This window comes from Mchenga conophoros, linkage group LG4, assembly GCF_057382185.1.
Source record: "Mchenga conophoros isolate Kocher_MC1m ecotype Shallow Benthic linkage group LG4, M_conophoros_male_GT1.1, whole genome shotgun sequence".
Taxonomy (NCBI): domain Eukaryota; kingdom Metazoa; phylum Chordata; class Actinopteri; order Cichliformes; family Cichlidae; genus Mchenga; species Mchenga conophoros.
In genome coordinates this window covers 32,052,612-32,072,668 of record NC_140529.1, presented here as the reverse complement: position 1 = coordinate 32,072,668, position 20,057 = coordinate 32,052,612, and the positions used below count along the sequence as shown (strand labels likewise).

At 40.2% G+C, this 20,057-nt stretch overlaps 1 protein-coding gene across 2 annotated transcripts; it reads left to right on the top strand.

The window, feature by feature from the left end:
* Positions 1-1,568: 1,568 nt before the first annotated feature.
* Positions 1,569-18,407, top strand: fbxl20 (F-box and leucine-rich repeat protein 20). Of its 2 annotated transcripts, none has more exons than XM_085271830.1 (16): positions 1,569-1,682; positions 1,940-2,105; positions 7,083-7,144; positions 7,989-8,043; positions 8,161-8,235; positions 9,151-9,245; positions 9,383-9,451; positions 9,537-9,632; positions 10,023-10,149; positions 10,880-10,954; positions 11,673-11,803; positions 12,182-12,242; positions 12,380-12,424; positions 12,513-12,569; positions 12,695-12,907; positions 14,998-18,407. In XM_085271830.1, the coding sequence occupies exons 2-16, from the start codon at positions 2,064-2,066 to the stop codon at positions 15,103-15,105; spliced, it is 1,311 nt and encodes a 436-aa protein (XP_085127956.1). In that variant the 5' UTR covers positions 1,569-1,682; positions 1,940-2,063; the 3' UTR covers positions 15,106-18,407. The 2 variants fall into 2 exon arrangements, with proteins under 2 accessions (XP_085127956.1, XP_085127957.1); XM_085271831.1 differs by lacking the exon at positions 1,569-1,682 and adding an exon at positions 1,803-1,826.
* Positions 18,408-20,057: the final 1,650 nt, after the last annotated feature.

The following is a 20,057-nucleotide window of genomic DNA, read 5'->3' as shown; positions in this document are numbered from 1 at the left end:
GGATATTTCCTCTTTATTTTGGACCATTCCCTGTAAACCCTAGAAACAGTTGTGTGGGAAAATCCCTGTAGATCAGCAGTTTCTAAAATACTCACACCAGACTGTCTGGCACTAACTGTAAATGACCTTTAAATTTGTAAATATTTTTACGTTTGTTTGAAAGGCACTTCGGTTTTATTTTGAAATCCATGCTTTTATTTTGAAACAGGAAACTGGCACAAAACCGTTAAAGGGCTGTTAGTAACGTTTCTTTTAGGATATGGTAAAATAGTGTGCCTTAAAGTGAAAAATATGTACGTTTACTTTGCCAATTAGTACCTGGCTGACAGTGGCACAAGGTTTGTTAATGTTTCCTTTAACGGAATAAGTTACATGCAATCAAAATGTCGTTTAATAGAGTTTATATTGTTAACCTTGAACTTGACCTTTATGTGTAGTGGTAAGTTAGTGAGGTGATACAATGAATTGAGTGATGTAAATTTGATGTATATGCTATATGTGAGCAGGAGAAATTTGTTTCCTTTGATCTTATGGTATTAATATTGCTGGTTTTGTTTTGCTCCTAGCTCTTACGGTGTCTTCACTGAATGTTTCAATAAAAACATTTCCAATAAAACCTCTGTGAAGCATCAGTATAAGAGACCATCATTCAGCCAGGGATGCTACACTAACAACCAAGTTACATACAAAATCACTTAAATAACTTTTTCTTCTCCATTCTGATGATAAATTTGAACTTCAACAAGTCTACTTGACAATTCTAGCAGCTTAAATGCATTGAGTTGTTGCCATGCAAGTGGTTGATTAAATAGCTGCATTAAAGAGCGGTTGAACAGATGTATCTAATAAAGTGGCCAGTGAGTAAAGAACAAAAGATGCAAAGGTCCTCTTCAAATTCAAACCTTGGGATTAAAAAACCCCCCAAAAAGTATATTATTTACACACACTTTAAAAGGGGGTTCTTTATCCTTAGGGGCATCAGTAGATAATTGTTCAATTAAAAATAGCTGTTTTCTTAAAGTTACAGAGCACCAGACCCCAGTCAAACACTACTATTTGCGTATTAGAAATTAAGGGAACATATTAGCTATCACTAGCTTTGCTATAAATATATTGATGCTCAGTGTTGTCTGGCGTGTTAGTTTTATGCTCTACGATGACGCAGTATTACGAGCTGTCGTCCTTGGATGCTGATTGGACCCGCTGTTGACGAGGGGTGTGCCCGAGGAGAAACGAGGAAGTGGCGTTTCCCTATTGCAATAACAAAGTTGGAATGTTTAATAACAGCAGATGAGATAGAATAATCTAAAAACGAGTGTTAACCGTTACTGATAGTTAATAAAATGCCGAACTCACAGGTTCTATTCTGGTTTTAATACTGTTTTTAATACAGTGGAAAGTGGCAGTGCTCATATCAGACATGCACTTCACTTTAGATGTTTTTGTTTCATACTATAAGAGAAACATAATTTTTTAGCCTATGTTTTCCCACAAAGTCTGTATGAACTTTAAGTCTGATCTAACTTTTTAATTATCACATGTGGCCCCAAACCCTCGATAGGTATTCATGCTACGTGTGCGGGCAAATGGTTGACACCCCACTTTGATATTTATATTTGCTCCTCTGTGAGCTTTGGTTAAAGGAGCAGTCAGAGAGCAAGAAATAGTGCGCACTGAGCAAGGTCATTATATTTATTATTTTTCATATTAATGTTATTTATTTATTATGGATGTAGGGGTTGTACCGGCTGAATTTTAGTCTGCCCCACTGCTGTCGGGCTATTGTGTGGATGGAAAGAAAGCTGTGCTTATAGGGGGAGGAGGAGGTGAGGGCGAATCGAGCTGATAAGAGAAGTGGCTTATGGCTGGCTGGCTGCTGCTCGTAACCCATATATTTTGTTTTTATCGGTAACAAGAGGTTTTGTGGTTCGTGGTACAGGTCAAAATACATCAAACCACCGGAGCTACCGAGAGGACGGTAGCATGATAATCGTGGAGAGGGCCCGTATCTGCATTTTACTGCGCCTACACCGAATCCATTGAGTCGGTTACCAGCGTCCGACATGGGGAAGGAGGTAAATGGTGTTTCGCGGAGCCGGTTTGAGGTGAGTTAATTATTTCCATTAACTGACAGTCACTGAGACACATTAAAAATAGCCGATATAACCGCTACGATCCGGGCCTGCGTGTTGACTGTTGCTATAATTATTATAAAACTGCGCTTATGGGGAGGCTATTGATGCAGCTTCCGCAGTCAGTATTTGGGATTAGGTCAAACACTGTTGTGTTGTTCAAGCAACATATAGGCTGTCGAGGCCTGGCGTGGAGAGGACGCACGTTAGTGTTTTCCACTAAAGCCGACGTGCTGCTCGCAGCCACTTTCAAGGCATTTTGAGTGCTCTTTAAACGTTGTCCTCGTTTCCCTTTGCGCCGTCAAAACAAAGACAATGAGGCTACAGAGAGCACGCCGAGGAAAGCTTCGACACACGTCAACATAATGAGCAGAAGTGGAGGATTTAGTGGTTTCACTTTGAAAAGAAGCTGCTTAAAATTATCCTCATATGCAGGATTGTTATGTTCCCCCCTTCTCTCTTTTGAGACCTCGTTATGTATGCTATATCTATAGCCGCTGCGGCGGTGGTGGCCTCAGTCTGCTACCTGCACCCGGTGTTAGCACAAAATATCTGAAAATAGTGCCGAGCTATTACAGTGTAACACACATCATAACCTACACTCGTCTCAAAAGTACGCTGTCTACCTACAGTGTCGTTGTTGGGGGTTTTTTCCCCCCAATGCAAGGCTATTACCATAAACTTTGTGTCGCAGCCGCGCAAGCGTAGCTCAATATTTTGGTGCGAACTTATATACAAACAAATGTATCCGGCCACTGACATTGGCCTGTATAGCCCGAGCATTTGATGTTGTTTAATCCCCAGTTAGCGTGGGATTTGTGTGTGTGGTTTTATTTATTTTTAACGGTGAACAGCTGACGACTCAGGCCGTTACCTTCTGGCCCGACAGCTGCGGCGGAGCTGCTGTTTAAAGGTATCTGGATTTAGGAGAGGGGAGAAACGGAAATGGCGATGTTTTGCCTTCAAGATAAAAGTTTCTATTTTTCAAACATTCTGTAGTTAAGGTTTTGTGTTTTGTTGTTGTTTTGTGTAGTTCACAAATTTATGTACTTGTTTTTTTTTTTTTTAACTTGAAGACATTTGATCTATTATAGCACCAATTCACAGCAACAGTTGCCTCAGGACACTTTTATATTGTAAGGTAAAGATCTTCAAATTTTTTAAGAAACCCCAACGATAATATGACCACCAATGAGGGAGCACTTGGCAACAGTGGGAAGGAAACACTGAATTTTAACGGGAAATAAACCTCTGGCAGAACCATGCTCGTGGAGGGACAGCCATCCACTGTGACCAGTTGTGGGAGCAGAGAGAGATGGCAGAAAAGGCAAACTATGGGAGATAAGCTGAATTTAATAATTGCCAACATGCAGTTGTGGTGTATGGACACATGGAGGGTGAAAAGAAATGAGTGAAGAGGAAATGGTCAGTGCATCATGGGAAGCCACCCAGCAGCCTAAGCCTGTTGCAGGAGCTGGATAGTTGAAGGCTCTGCTTCCTACTCTACTTTTAAAAACTCCAGGAAACACAAGTAAGCCTGCTGTCTAAGAACAAAATGCTACATAAGCATAACAATGTACTATGAAGGCTTTAAGATATGACTGGGCCTAATTATTTTACATTTTGTGTGTGTGTGTGTGTGTGTGTGTGTGTGTGTGTGTGTGTGTGTGTGTGTGTGTGTGTGTGTATATACATACATACATACATACATCTGATTACGTACATCTGATTTTTAGGAAGTAAAAAAAATAAAAAATCTGGGTATCGACATATCAGCCAGCAGTATGAAAATGGATGTTTTCATTGCTTATTAACTTTTAAGCAGTCTATTCAAAACACTAGATAATAACTTAAAGTGAAGATGCCGCTGGACTTTGCACCAGCAAATGATTAGCCGTGATCTGATCCGTTGGGGGCATCAGCTACTACTGTTCCATCAGATCCCATTGAACATACAAGTTGTACTTGGGTGTTTCAAGGAACCAATGCCAATCCTGACAATATTAGATGCTGAGTGACAAACTGAGTCCAAAGTTAGATGTTTGCCATCCAGAAGACTGCAGTTTGTGTCCTGTTTGTTCTTACCCACTATGTGAAGGGGTCCACTAAGACAAGCTAAGATAAGATGTGATGTAAATATTAAGTCAGGATTTGGGGAAATTCTTCAGTTACAACAGTTAAAAAACTAAAGTCAATGTAACAGAAATAGGAATATGTATCTAAAATAAACCTGGTATCTTGATAAGGTAAAGACTAATCTGAAATATAAATGCATATGTTAAAGAAAAATAAGTATAGTTTTAAATATTTACAAAATACTTATAAATAGAATATATAACAAGTAAAATATTTTCAGATCAACAACCATTTATATGTGGCAAGCATGATGTGTCATATTTGTTCCTATAACCTCATGCCATTGCCAAAGGACACTTAATGTATCTCTGTGAGACTCTAGCTGTTGACATATCTGCAGTCTTTGACCCCTTGGGAATGGGGAAGGGCTGGGATTCTGCAAAAAGGATCGAAACTGTTCTAAACAATGAAGCTGCTCAGCTGGACAAACTATGTGAAGCTTTGTAAATTACAGCTGTTGTTTTTTGTTTTTGACTTTTTTAAGTGGTTTGTGGTGGTGCAACATTTAGCACTGTCATCTCAAAGTGAGAAGGCCCTGGGTTCTGTGTGGAATTTGCTCGTTTGCCCCCGTGGCTCACAGATACTGCAGGTCAGAGAAATGGAAGTTGGGTTAATTGGTCATTCTAAATTGGCGATAGGAGTGTGGTCACACCGTGGCAGGGATCGACAGCGTCTGCTACTGTCAGTTGATGATATTGGCCAAGTAATCTATCAGTTGGGCTTAACTTATGATATGAGCTAAACAAAGCCTTTGTTGTTCACTAACCTAGGATTATAATTCCAAGCAAATTTAACAAATGGTATGCTCAGTAGCTTTTAGGTTTTGGTGGTTAGTTATAAGAAGCTTGAAACCAAATATGCTGGCTGGTAAGTCATCAAAAATGCAGTCTGCCAGTGAGTGTTTTATTTTGAAAGGCAGGGAAGGAAGTTGTGTTAAATACACAGCTCTGCTGCAAGCACTGAGCTGTTGCACTTTTATTCTGTTAACAAAAGACCACCCAACAGACTGGAAAAATAGATACTTAAATGGCCACTCATTGTATTCACTAATTAGAAAGAGTATGTAAACAACTATTTTGGAGGTTTAAACTGGTTTAAATTTCTGACCTTAAACAGGTTCCTTGACTTCACCATATTTAGTTGTGCCTAATTCAATCAGTGCATGTATGCAATAATAACCTAAAACTCAAATATAAGCCCCTCCTATCGATCAAACGACCAGGATTTAATTATTTATTACCAGGAAGGAATATTTACACATTTCCTAAAAATAAAATTACCCTTTGCCTCTGCAGTGGTTTACTACAAACTACAGAACACCCAGCTTGTTTTGTTTTTTGTTTGTTTGTTTTAACCCCCTGCATTACTGTTTATAACTGAGCAGTGGCCAAAACATAATGGTCACATTCATACTGCATCATTTTATGGTAGATTACAAAAGGGTACTGTGTATGGCTGTTGACCACGGACATCTGCTTCTTTTGAAACGGCCCTGGATTATTTGGCCAGAAAGCAACGCTCTGGAAGGCGTGCTGTCAGAGTCAATTTGCCCCAAATCCAAACAGAAAATGTCTGTCCCTTCTTACTCCCTCAAAATTTTACACGTCTGCGCTGGCAGGCAGCCCCCGCATACAGCTGTGTGAGTGTGTGTGTGTGCAGCTTGAGAAAGAGTTTGTGTTTTTATCAGAAAGACATAGAACAGCTTTGACCCCAAGATGCCTTATTTGTGTGTGCGCGTTTGTGTGCTTCGTAAAGATCCAGGCCTCAATTTCAACTGGCAGACGTGACAGTCTGTTTTTGTGAGTTGATGAATGGGTTTATGTGCACGTCCCTCAAAATCTGACGCTATTGTGTGGCTTCAGGATACACACCAATAATCAAAATAGAACTCTGTTGGGACCTTTAAATCATTCCCTTTGTTAAAACGGGGTAAATAAATCTTTCTTTTTGGAATTGGTGGTATTTGTTTCTATCAAGTAGTGCAAATAAGAATTGACAAACACCTTGTTGATCTTGTCATAAATCTTTTACCTCATGTAATTAACATGTGCCTTCTGCCACTTTTTATTTACAAGCCAGATCCGCCCCTGGTATAAACGTTTTGTTTTCTGAATGTTTGGAGAAAAATGGATTGAGCCAGATGTTACTTCATTCATCCTGTTGTGATTGAGTACGTGTTTCCAAGGACCATTGTCTCAACATCTTGCATTCAGTGATTTAGCACAGTATCATTTCCCACAAATTATGGGAACCCTAAATTCCTCAGTAAGAAGGGTGTGTGTAGCTGGGACTCAATAAATGCAAATTTATTGTCTCTTTGTTTACTGTGACTTTTTTTCTCTGAATTGGAGTCAAATTTGTGCTCACACAGCATGCAGTTATTTGTGTGGAAACCCATTTAGCTGTTTGCTGAAGCTCGAATTATTTGTCTTAGAGTCACAAAAATATATGGTACTGTAACCAATTCCAGTTTAAAGTTTCAGTACTTACTGTTTTGAACACTGGGTCTTACTCAGTAGCACGTGTACTAAGACGGATATGCATGCAGGAAAGATAAGATGAAAGCATAGGCCATCACAGCCTTGTAGTTGACAGTACAAAGTCCCACCTCGCTGTGGCCTGTGTTAGTTTATCTTCTGTCACCCTTCGTGTTTTCTGGGAATTGACATTGAATCCATCTCAGCTGATGAGATTATGATCTTTTATCCTTGCTTATGTGTTGGGGCCGTCCTTGAGTGAGGAGAGGGGATGAAAGGGGCCCCAGTCACTTTGTGATAGCCTCCAGGACTGATATTATCTTCTCCACCCTTTTAGATGTTCACAAATAGTGACGAGGCAGTCATCAATAAGAAGTTACCTAAAGAGCTGTTGCTAAGGTGAGTGACGTTTTGATGCACTTTAACTTACTTGCAGTTTTTTTTTTTTTTTTTTTTTTTTTATTGTTTGTTTTTTGAGGAAAGCAAAATTTGCATGTTGAAATTTCCACAGTCACATTCATGACTTTACTACGGCACAAAATCATACTCAAAGGCAGCACCTCCATCCTCTGTGTGTTACCCTAACACACGCAAATATTGTGTGTCTCACAATCATATCGTTTATGTTCACTTGCCCTTTTTAAACAAAGATTCCAAACACTAGGATGCCAATTTCTCTTGGCTCTACACACCCACTGCTCAACCAGTGCTAAAAGCATAATTACAAACAGGTGCTCGTGGTTATAAAACTTTTAAATTGATTTGAGAGAAAAAAAAAAGGGGGGGGGGGGTGCTCACAAGCCTCTTAGCAAACAGCAAATGAAGGCCATAACTCAAACCTCGGCCTTGCCAGCCAAGCTGTCTGTGTTGCGGCTGCTGACTCTGTGCTGCTTGGCCTGGTGCAGTGCTGTGATTTGTGAGGCTGGCAGACTGCTGCAACTCACTGCATCCCTGCTTCAACCCCAATTCAGTTTTTTGCTGCATTGTAGGATCCTCTAATCGGTATCCAACTATATTCCTTAGAAAGAAATGCTTTCCCCGTCAGGACCTCACTTTAAGAAAACATATCTGTTCTGCAAGCAGGGAAATGTATTTTGATGACAGTAAAAGCAATATTAGCTGATTTAGTCAACACCACTCTGCTGTTAGGGGAAGCACACACAGGGTTGCGTTGAGGGCAGTAAAGAGGAAGCTTCTGGCAGCGGGGATCATGGTCTCTAAACCGTCCCTGTCTGTCTTCTAGAATCTTCTCCTTTCTGGATGTGGTGACACTCTGTCGCTGTGCCCAGGTCTCACGGGTGAGTCTGTGTTCACAAGGTGTGCGTGTGTGTGGTTTCAGTTATAGTATGTGTTCTGCGTGTGCATGCTAAATAACTCAGAATTTCTGTCCACTCCCCTCCGCTCCCTGCTTTTAGTCCTGGAATGTTCTGGCCTTGGATGGCAGCAACTGGCAACGAATCGACCTCTTTGACTTTCAGAGGGACATTGAAGTTGGTTCATTTCATTATATCTTATTACTAACAGATGCGATCATAAATGTTTGCAACTCCAAATATTAAAAACGAAATCATGCTTCAAATTTGACCCATCTGCCCTTCATGGTAGTCTTCTTACACAGAACTGTGCCCCTTAAAGTGCAGTTGCTATGTTTTTTGGGCCCCGCCTGGAAGTTCCACTTTTATCACCTTCACTGGATCTTCAGCTTGCAGTTTGTTTGGATCTCCTTGGGTGTATCAATAACCATCTATGGCCCTAGGTTTGAGCCTATCCCAGTATCAACATAGTTTTAATTGTGAAGAAGATGATGAAGTCAGAGACTAATTTGATGAGCAGGATGGTTTGTGGGTGAAAACTGTTTGGGTATGGTGTAAAACTGCATTTTTAGTACCACAGTTTAGGTTATTTCAGTCATATGTCCTCCATAGAACAACTCTGGGGAATAGTAGAACTCCACTTTGACAGTCTAACCCTGCAAGATGAATTCTCAACCCCATCAATGTGTAAAAAATAATAAATAAATAATGACCAGTATGCTCCTGGTTGTACTCCCCTTATAAGCAGCCATGGTCTGTGAGTCACAGAACAATTTCTAACCACCAGAACACATTAATGCTGTGTCAGTTTTGAGATCCACAGAGAAATCGCAGATATGCGGTTTATGCGAACGTGACCTGCGATGAACTCTAAGAGACCAATGTAAAAATGGCTGGGAGGCTTTCTAGTGCAAGAGGAGTTGATCTTGAAGAGTAAATGAGCCAAATGTAAACCATGTGTGTCATCTTTGTTTGTTTTAGGTGGAGTCTGTGAACTTTATGATCGCAGCTTATATGTCACTTTATACTCGGTACTTTAAAGGTGCTGTAGAAACAAATACAGCAGAAAGAGTATGTTTCTTTTTGTTGCAGGGTCGAGTGGTGGAGAATATTTCAAAGCGATGTGGGGGATTCCTTAGGAAGCTGAGCCTGCGGGGTTGCCTGGGTGTGGGTGACAGTGCCCTGAGGTGAGTTTAGTGAGGACCTCGCCTAATTGAAATTCTCATACTAGTTCAGACCCTGAGGGGAGATAATGAGAGAAGTGCAGAATGACTGATATCACACAAATGTTTCTTTTTCTCTTTCTCTCTCTCTCTCTCTTTAGGACTTTCTCACAGAACTGCAGGAACATTGAGGTGCTTAATCTGAACGGTTGCACCAAGATCACAGACAGGTATAGTAACAGTCCATGCAGCAGTGCGGTTAATGTATCTAACATATCATAATACACTTTTTATCACTGTATTGTTCTTCTGCAGCACGTGTAATAGCCTCAGTAAGTTTTGTCCAAAGCTAAAGCACCTGGACCTCGCCTCGTGTACCTCCATCACCAACCTTTCACTCAAAGCGCTCAGGTATGGCCAGTTGTTATTTTGATATGCTGTTTTCCCACTAATTTTAAAGCACATATATCAAAGTGAACCTGTTATGTCTGTTCTTTTTTGTCCCTCTCAAACATAATGTTACAGTGGTGAATACCTTCTATTAAACATGACCATTTAGCTGAGTTCCAGAATAAATATATGAAGCCGGAAATTAGCTTAATAAGTCCCTTCAATCCTATGTACTACTTGTTGGCTGTGATTCATTTTTTCTTTTTAAACCTACACAAGTCACAGAAGAGATACGAATAATGTGAGAAGATTTCAATTTTGTTATGCATTTAACATTTCCCCTAATTGTCATTGCACCTTTCATTCTTTGCAAGTTTCCGCTGCTCACCCTTTTCTTTGTTCTATTCTCAGTGAGGGTTGTCCTTTGCTGGAGCAGCTGAACATTTCCTGGTGTGATCAAGTCACGAAGGATGGCATCCAGGCCCTGGTGCGCTCCTGCCCTGGTCTCAAATGTCTTTTCCTCAAGGGCTGCACCCAGGTACACACGTGATTATGTTATAATAAGTTGCTGGCAATTTCATTCTGTGTAACATTTTATTGAACACATTGGGGAGACCGTGGCTCAGGGGGTTGGGAATCGCATCTGTAACCGGAAGGTCACCGGTTCGATCCCTGGGCTCTCTGTCCTGGTCGTTGTGTCCTTGGGCAAGACACTTTACCCTACTTGCCTACTGGTGATGGCCAGAGGGGCCGATGGCGCGATATGGCAGCCTCGCTTCTGTCAGTCTGCCCCAGGGCAGCTGTGGCTACAACTGTAGCTGCCTCCACCAGTGTATGAATGTGAGAGTGAATGAATAGTGGTATTGTAAAGCGCTTTGGGTGCCTTGAAAAGCGCTATATAAATCCAATGCATTATTATAAAACTTTTTTTATAAGTCAAAGTAGTGACTTCTTAGGTGCTCTGTTTTCTATCAGTCAACACTGTAGTGAATAGGGTCCACTTTAATCTTAGACTTTTTGTCATCTTCCCTTTCACTAGTTCTTCTTATTTATTGCAAGAAAAAGTGGCAGCTGCACACATAAAAGAAAAATTTTCCCATGCAACAAAGCATACCATCAGGGACAGACATTGGATTAAAAAAAAAACAACAAAAAACCCAATAAATAAATAAAAAGAACAGTCTGCGCTGATTTAGTCTTTTTCTCTTATGAAATTCCTTATTGAGATATCAGTTTTCTTTCCCAATGCTTCCCAATCTTTTCCACAGCTAGAAGACGAGGCCCTAAAGCATATCGGAGCTCACTGTCCGGAATTGGTCACATTGAACTTGCAGACATGCTCAGTAAGTACATTTAACAAGAATAGAAGAAACACAGAACACGGACATCCAGACCCTAAAGCCTGCTCACACAATCCAGTTAGTCCCCTCTGCATCTCTTTCTCGTCTCATATCTCGTCTTTGATTTTTGTCATCGTTTCACTATAGCTTTCTTTTTGTTTTCTTTTTCTAAGCAAGCTTTCTTTTACCTGTTCTTAACATGTATATTATGAGTTTTCTAAAACACCACATACCAATATAATAAAAAAACTAAAATGTGTTACTTTTAATCATTTTACAACAATATTGACAGTAGTAGAAAGACACCATATCAATTGTTAAAACTAATTTTTTAAAATGTATGCTCTTTATGAATTTGATTAAATATTTCTTGACGGTTGTGGTGGGTAAATGCTCAAATGGAAAAGAGGGTAATTAAAAATAAAAACAGAACTAGGTTAAATACAAACTGTTTGTATTTAACCTAGTAAATAAAGAGCATCCCAAAGAAAGTGATGCTTTCATATTAATATGAAGTTGACACTTTGATATTATTCTGCTTTTCGTTATAGTTTGTATAACTGATTTTGGACACAGGGTTGTACACTGTTTGCTTTTGCACATCTACCAGAGAGCACAACACAGAGAAGTTTTGCCTGGCATGTTTTTACATTTCACAGTGGATGTTGATTTGATTCACTTCCCTCATACACAAACACGTACTGTGTCTTTCTGTGAGCAGCAGATCACAGATGAGGGGCTCATCACAATTTGCCGGGGTTGTCACCGCCTGCAGTCTCTGTGTGTGTCAGGTTGTGGCAACATCACAGATGCCATCTTGCATGCTCTGGGACAGAACTGCCCCCGCCTCAGGTGACGTCACACACCTACACATCAAACTTTGTTCTGAGTTTTGCGAGAAACTGCAAAATATTTAATTTGTTTTACATAAAAATCCAACTAATCTTTGTTTCAAGAGTGTTTGTCCTGGCTGCCTGATGTTCGGGAGACTGTTCATACGCTTTCAAATTCCAAAAAGAAAGACCTGAATTCTCATTTTAAGCTTAAAGATTGCAGGATTGAGGTAATGGAATGGAAATAAAAGATATTACACTGACCCGTCTGCAGTACAGATATCTTGAGGCCTGTGACTGTAGAGCCAGTTACCTTTTTAAGTGTGAAAGAACTCAAAATTTTGGACTCTAAGTGATCCTTCAACTGTATAACTCTTCATTGTGTTCCTCCTTTTAGAATATTAGAAGTGGCTCGCTGCTCTCAGCTTACAGACGTGGGCTTCACTACATTAGCAAGGGTGAGTGTGGTGTCTGCCTCTTGGTTGCATTGCAGATAAATGGCAAGCAGAACTTTGGATCCAACAAAATCCTTTAAAATGCATAAATCCATAGTGATTATGCAATCTCTTTTCTTCTCTGTTATTTCTCTCTATAGAATTGTCACGAGCTTGAGAAGATGGATTTAGAAGAATGTGTGCAGGTAAATAAACAATATGGTATATAATGGTTGAACTGTTTTCTCCTTTTCTTCGCTTAAGAGAATTTTGTTTCTTTCACTTTTGCATCAGATCACAGATGGAACACTCATCCAGTTATCTATCCACTGCCCCCGTTTGCAAGTCCTGGTAAGTGTGTGCTTGCCACTCAAACATATTTTGCTCCTGCAGCATTTTCAAGCATAATGTCATGGCTGTTTTCATAGACAGTTTAGTAATAGAGCATCTGTATTGGTACCACAATGTTCCTGCAGAGTCTGTCCCACTGTGAGCTGATTACTGATGATGGCATCAGACACCTCGGCAGCGGCCCCTGTGCTCACGACCGTCTGGAGGTGATAGAGCTGGACAACTGCCCCCTGATCACAGATGCCTCACTGGAGCACCTGAAGAGTTGCCATAGTCTGGATCGCATCGAGCTCTATGACTGCCAGCAGATCACTCGCGCCGGTATTAAGAGACTAAGGGTGAGTTGTGTGGGCTGCGAGTAATGAGTAAGTGCTTGTTCAGTTGCAGAATGTATGGTAAACACAAATTGTACTGCTGATGTAAATGTATTCAATTTCTTTTTGACTGAATAAATCTTACCACACTTGTGAAAAACACAATTTTCATAGGACTGTAAGCAGCCCTGTGGGGAAAAAACCCTAAATACATCCTTACTGCTTCTTCTTGAGTAAGTAGCAGCCGGGTGTTGCGAGTCAAATGCACTTGTTTAACTGATCATCAGCAAATGTGACCCCCACTATGAAAGCAGATGTTTCATAGTAGAGTTCGTAGTGATGTTTCATGGTATTTCCAGGAGTGGACGTTCCAGTCAATTTTCACTAAGATGACACAATGCAAAGAAAACCCAAGCACTAGATTTCAGACACTGCAGGTCTCAGTAAGCATTTTCAATGTTCATGACAGGACAATTGGGCAGAAATAAAAAACACTAAACAGACATGGCTTGTTTGGAAGGTTTGCCAGTAGAAAGCCTTTTCTCTCTAAAAATAGGCAGCATGGCTTAGGTTTGCAGATTTGCGTCTGAATAAATCACAAGGCATCTGGAAGAATTTCAGATAAGATCAGCGTGAGCATGTATGGTGGAAACAAAGTACTGCATATTAGCAGTATGTAACTTTTAAACATTTTGCAGCCACAGGATCTGGACACCTTGCAACCATTGAGTTGACCATGAACTCCTCTGTATACCAACATATTCTAGAGTCAAATGTGAGGCCATCTGTCCAAAAGCTAACTCTGAGCTGAAACTGGGTCATGCAGCAGGACAATGATCCCAAGCACAGCAGCATGTCTACAACAAAATGACTGAAAAAGAAAAGAATCATGGTGTTGCAAAGGCACAGCCAAAGTCCAGACGTAAACCTGACTGAAATGCTGTGGCCGTACTTTAAGCGAGCTGTGCATAAAAAAGGCAGTGTTGTAAAGAAGGGTGCGACATTCCTCCTCCAACATTCCTCCTCAGCAATGTTAGAGATGAATAAAGTCATCTTGAAAACAACTGATTCAGTTTATTGCTGCTAAAGACGGTTCAACAATTTATTGAATCATGGGATGGGTGTGTAGTTTTTTTTGTTTTTTTTGTTTTTTTTTACAGGATTTTTTTTTTGTAAAAAACAAACAAACAAAAAAACGTTTTGTTTTTTTTTCACATCATTTGTTAAAATCCAAACGTCTGTCTCAGCTAGAGCAGACATTTAACTACCTAGCACAAAGTTTGTGTGATTAACCTGTGTGTTGAGTTTTGTCACTGGTGTATGCTCTACCCAGGCACCAGGCTTTGTAAAAAGCATACAGAATATTTCAAGTAGTTGTAACAAGTAAAACAGACAACTCCTGTCGTGTGTAATGTATAAGGAAAAGGACAACTAAAGACAATGTCTGGACTTGATTCTCCCGACATTGTCCAGAGTTCTTGTGTGAAACCACTATGGATGTTTAGTTGTTTACCTTTGTAAACAATGCTGTGTAGCAAGAGCACAAACACTACCACAAAGGTATTGCATTCTTAGAGTTTCTTTGTCAGTCAAGCCATTTGTCCTTTTACAGAAGAATGCTGAAAATGCAAACTACTATCACTATTGATGTAGGAGGTTAGACTGGTGCTCTCTAACCTTTCCTCCTCATCAGCATGATCATGAAGTATAGATGTAATGCAGAGGGTGGAATCAGACAACACAGATTCATGCATTTTGTCCAAATGAAACTCTGAGTCATCGATCCACCCACATGAAGTGATGAATCAAAACTTAAGCTGTGAAAAACAAACTGTCTCCTTGACAGCAGTGAGTGAACACTCTGTCCAGATCAAGTCAGACTTCACTGAATCCTATGTTAGTCTTTGAATTTGAATGAAAATCAGACATAGCCTGACTGTGTCGACAGCAGTTTGGCATCGTTTTTGATTACTGAAACAAAAATAAACTTGAGGTTTGCAGCAAAGCTATAGCTACTGGTGTACTAAATGTCCCAGAACAGCTTTCCACATATTTGTACGAGCGATTAATACATTTCCATCTGTTTCTCTCTCGTTTATGTTTTTTTACTACAGACTCATCTGCCTAACATCAAAGTGCATGCATACTTCGCTCCTGTCACTCCACCCCCCTCAGTCGGGGGCAGCCGTCAGAGGTTTTGCCGCTGCTGTGTCCTGCTATGATGTAAAGCGAACAGCCCCCTCTTCCCTCTCGCTGTGTCCCTCGTACATGCTCCCTGCAGCCAGTCACTTGACCCCTGACCTGCTCCCCCCCACCACTCCTGGCCCCTTGTCACAGACTACATGCTGGTGTGTCCCCCTTTTGGAGCTGCAGAGAGAGGGAGAGAGCCAAACAACACTACAGGATCTTGGGTAACCTTCCCCAAAACGTTCTTAAATCTTACCACTGCACACAAACAGAACATATACAATAGGCTTTAATACAAGCTCAAGTGAAGAGACACATTTACACAGATTAACTTTTGGAGGACATTCGTGGGCTGTGTTCAGTGGACACACCAGTATTACAAAGAAGTTTTATGTTTTAAAAAATGTTATCACCATTGAGGGATTTAACTCGTCATCAAATGAAGTACAACAAAAAATCCTAACGAATGAGTCCGTCTTTCAAACGGAAAACCATTACAGCTTTTTACTTATCAAGCACTTTGAGCTTTTAAACATGGCTGAAAGATCCCACTCAAACTCCCAAACACAATTCCCTTAGTGTTTAAAGGTCAACTCAACAGCTACCTCTAGACAGGAACTGCACTTGAGTACGACCAGTGTTCGCTTGGTTCTACAGGCTGTTTATTTCAAAAGAGGGGCAGCGATGTAGCCACCTAACTGCCAACATCCCCACAAGAATGCAGCAGAAACTTTGATTTTTTTAATGTTATTTTATTAAGAATACTTGCAGCTATTTGCACTTACAATAAAGCAATGATGAGACACTTTGCAAAACCGGCATCTCAAAATTGAAGACTACTAACAACTAACAACACACACACACATAAATAAAAAAAATCCTCAATTAACGCATACACTGCGCTTGCAGCGAATATGCCCTCACCTCTCTCTGTCTCTCTCTGTTACAATCAGAAGCTTCAATATAGTGCAGAGGAAAAATAAAAAAGAAGACAAAGTTTAATATTTTTCTAAAAATGGACAATTAAGGCTTACAAGTGGGGACTTGAGAAGATGCCAAATGTTGCATGTAACACCTCTAGTTTTTTAAAATCTCAATGTAAATATGTGAGGACTGCGGGAGTCAGAGAGTTGAAGCCAGATAAACAGCAACATGATGATATGAGACGGGGCAGAAATTACCGTCGATGAGTCTTTCTGAGGAGTCTCGAGCATGCTTGTTTACGTGCAGATGTGCGTGAGAATATGTGCTGGAGCTTTTGGAGAGTAAAAAAAAAATGACCCAGTACTCGATATGGAGTGAAACAAACTGATGCTGGCATGTGAAGGCTCATGTCAACAAAAGAAGACGTTAAAAAGATACTTTTTTTTTTTTTCTTTTCTCTTTTGTCAACAAAAAAGGTCCGACCGCATTAATTCATGGTGTCAGACCAGGACAATGGAAAGAAAAAGCCAACTGAAAACAATCAAAGTAAAGCTATTTTCAGTTAGTTTGATTTCATTAAGTCAAGCTTGTTTTCGAGTCCTTGATGGTTCCAATGACGAGGAACTGGTGAACCCCACGCAGTGGCGGAAGGATGTGCTTGATGTTGGAGTGGCATCTGCGACTTCTCAACTTCTATGAGGCCTTTCAGGGGACGGAGTGATAGTGTGCTGCACCCTGCCACCTGTGACCTCCTCAGTCTGTCTGGGACCAGTGATGCTGCAGGAGGTTACAACCAGATCAGACTGGTGGAGGAAGTTGACTGAATCTTGAGCGCACAGCTCTGGCCTGCTGACAGATATGATGGAATGATTTTTGTCACAAAAGAGGGCTATAATGGACTTCAGCCCCCTCCCCTGCCCTTTAAAGTATTGGCGCCTTTTCTTATGGATTATCTTGTCCTACACTTGCACCGGCTTCATTCATTATCTCCTGTTCCCTTTTCATTTTATAAATGTGTCTTTTACTGCTTTCTCCTCTACACGATTTTCCTCTGGAGCTTTCTTTGTTTTTCTGTTTTGCTGTGGTTTGGATTCTGCCTGTTTGTGTTTGAAGTCACAAGTTCAGTGTCTCCAAGTTGAGTTTGAGCCCTCTTCCAGTCCTTAGTTTTGATCTGATGGAGTTTGTTTTTATCCAGAGTTTATTGTTAATGTCCAGAGTGTAGTCTTTGTCCAGGAGAAGTGTTCGCACCAGTGCAATTGTTTGAAATGTTAAATGTGAGTCAGATTTATTTTTAAATTTCTTTTAATCTAGGGCTAACGGTCACAATGACGTGTATGTATGACGTACGGTCTGCTTATTGAATGTTTCCATCAAGGAGAAGGACGGAAAGATTTTCTTTTCCCCCCCCGTTAAGTGTGCTTTTCTCTTCTTCATTTTTATGCCTTGCCGTTCCAAATGGGATCCGTCCCATAATGCACCTATCCAAATGCTTCAATACAACAAAAACAGGAAAACTCACTGCAAAATTTTGATTACCTGCAAATGCCCCTGTGCTTTGGTTTTGATGTGCTCAGCAACAGGCATCTATCACGCAAAATGCAGAGTGATGATTCTGTTCGGTGTGTCTGCGTGCGTGCGATTTGACAGCTATGACAAGCAGGATAATACAAGCCGAGATGAATCCAGTGTAATCCAGTCTGATCTGTTTTGTTTGAATGGGGTTTATGGGGGATTAGAGAAGAACCAAGAGTCTTCTCTAAGTGGAGTAATGTAATGCACTCTGTCACTGTGCTCTGGTTTTAAGACTGTTAACTCAAGGAAAAAGAAAGTCAGGGAATCTAGTCTGTGAGCTGGGATGTCAAATCTGCTTGTCCTCGTCGTGCACCAGTTAAGTCATAAACGCATGCCGACAACATGGACTACAACTAATAGTACTCAACTTGCTCCTGAAGGTTTTATATATGTACAAAAGAAATGACTTGTCACCTGTTTTTTATTTTTATTTTTTTTGTTTTGTTTTGTTTTTTGTTTTTTTTCCTCCTTTTTTCATGGTACAGAAATACACTACAGGCTCTACACAGCAAAACACCAGACTTATTTTCCCTTACAGTAACAAAACACCTTTGTGTGTGCGTGTGTCAGATCTTCCACCAGTTTACACAGAAGTCAAGCTGTTACGCTCTGGGTCCGTTTGTTTGATCCTAAACACTGGAGTAAGGTTGTGGATAAGGACAGAGGCAGAGGGTGTGTGTTCAGGGTAGATTGGCACCTGAGATATTTAAACAAAAAAAAGTTTTGACAATGACTGTAGTTAAATTACTGTAAATCTCTTTTTTTCTTTTTTCTTTTTTTTACAATTAACCGATTATAAATGAATATGTACGTATGAATAAATATATACCTATATTATTAAGAGTTGTTTGCACCTTGTTCTCACTTTGTGGTTAATGGTGGTTTATCATCGCAGCAGTAGATGGCAGCAATGAGCCACTCTCCTCTCTGCTGCTATGATTTCAGCTCTCAGCTTATTTCAGGATCCAGTTCTGAATCAATTATTCAATAAGTAATTGACTTGCTTCAGTTAGGGAAAAAAAACTGGTTAAACTAGAAGCCCCAGACTGGAATATATAATTATTATTAATATAATTTTTTTTAATTCTTTTTTTTTTTCTTTAGCTACGTGTCAAATAGAAGTAAATGTGGCTGTCGTAAAGGAAAAATACAGGTGGTATTGATTTCAATCATAATGGAAAACGTGAGCCAAAATGCACAAAAACCCTGAAACTGAAATAAAATGAATCCTCCTCTGATTTTTAAATATCTACCAATACCCCTGCACTCCTAACATGACGTGCCCTAAAGTCTCTTCCAAACATGGAAAAGCCTTACAGCAAAAAGCAAACATTTGAAATATGAACAATACTTTTTCGTGTTTAGCATAGCATTAATACATGTCTAAATTTATTTCTTGATTTCCTGTAATGTTAGTGTGACTAGAGATGAATCCAAAGACATAAGTTCTTCCTGTATGCCTTAATTAATTTGTCAGGTATTCATATATACATGTAACTCCTCAGGCTGTCTACATGGCTACAATAACATTTCTACAATATATTAAAAAAACAGTTATCTGAAGACTCAGGTCAGGCTACCAGAGCCTCAAAGTCAGTGACAGTCTTTAAAAAGGTCTGATTGTATCCTTTATTCGAGATCGAGCTTATTATAAAAGTATTTTAATCACAAATGCAGACAAGCAGTTGGGTATAGTGAAAAACATTGTCACATTGGTGACTGTGGGTTCAAATGTGAGCTCACAACATACTGCATGCAAAGTCATGCAGCTATGTTTGTTTGCACTTACATTCAGATGTCTGAGGTGGAGGAGCAGATGAACAATCTGTATCAATTTAATGCGATGGAAAGAGCTGCAGCCCTGGTCCTGTAGCTGCACCATGACGACCGCTGTCAGGACTGGGATCTGTCCTCCGCCGCATGGGACTCATTTTGTTCCTCTCATCCTCCCATTGTTTCCTCATGTGTCTAAATCAGTAAGAGATCAAATGTGTTTTCACTCCGTTTTAATGTTCATTTTTAGCCGGGGCGTGTTCTGGCACCTGGGGTATCACATGGAGGATGAAAGGTGAGTAGCTTTGAGGGGAAAATTGAAATGAGTGTGTGTGTTTCCCTCATTCAGCTCTCTCAGCTGTTCTGAGTTCAAACATTGTTGGATCAGATCACAGCTCATAGCACAACACTGCACCGAGATATTTAACTTAAGTTTATTTTTAACAGCAGACACTGCTATACACTAGAAAACTGAATGCTTTTTTGTTTTGGGTTTCTCTTTTTTTAAAACTTCCAGCAGTCACTCTGTTGTGTGCTGTTCTCTGGCTCTGAGTGAAGCAATAATGAATGTGATAACAGAGGCTTCCTCTCGTAGCCTTTCTTCTTCCTCCATTCTCTAGCACACCCCCGCCCAAAGAGTTTCTGACAGGAAACTTTGATGTCAGCCTTTGGAGAAAAAACGCTTTGCAGACAGAAGAAGAAGGAAAAAAAACTTGAA

What these genes read in the sequence shown, in the direction of transcription:
- fbxl20 (XM_085271830.1), top strand. Translation starts at nt 2,064, where the DNA reads ATGGGGAAGGAGGTAAATGGTGTTTCGCGGAGCCGGTTTGAG. An exon ending in TGCACCAAGATCACAGACAG is followed by an intron (nt 9,452 to 9,536) that starts GTATAGTAACAG and finishes GTTCTTCTGCAG; the next exon opens with CACGTGTAATAGCCTCAGTA. An exon ending in GCCCCCGTTTGCAAGTCCTG is followed by an intron (nt 12,570 to 12,694) that starts GTAAGTGTGTGC and finishes ATGTTCCTGCAG; the next exon opens with AGTCTGTCCCACTGTGAGCT.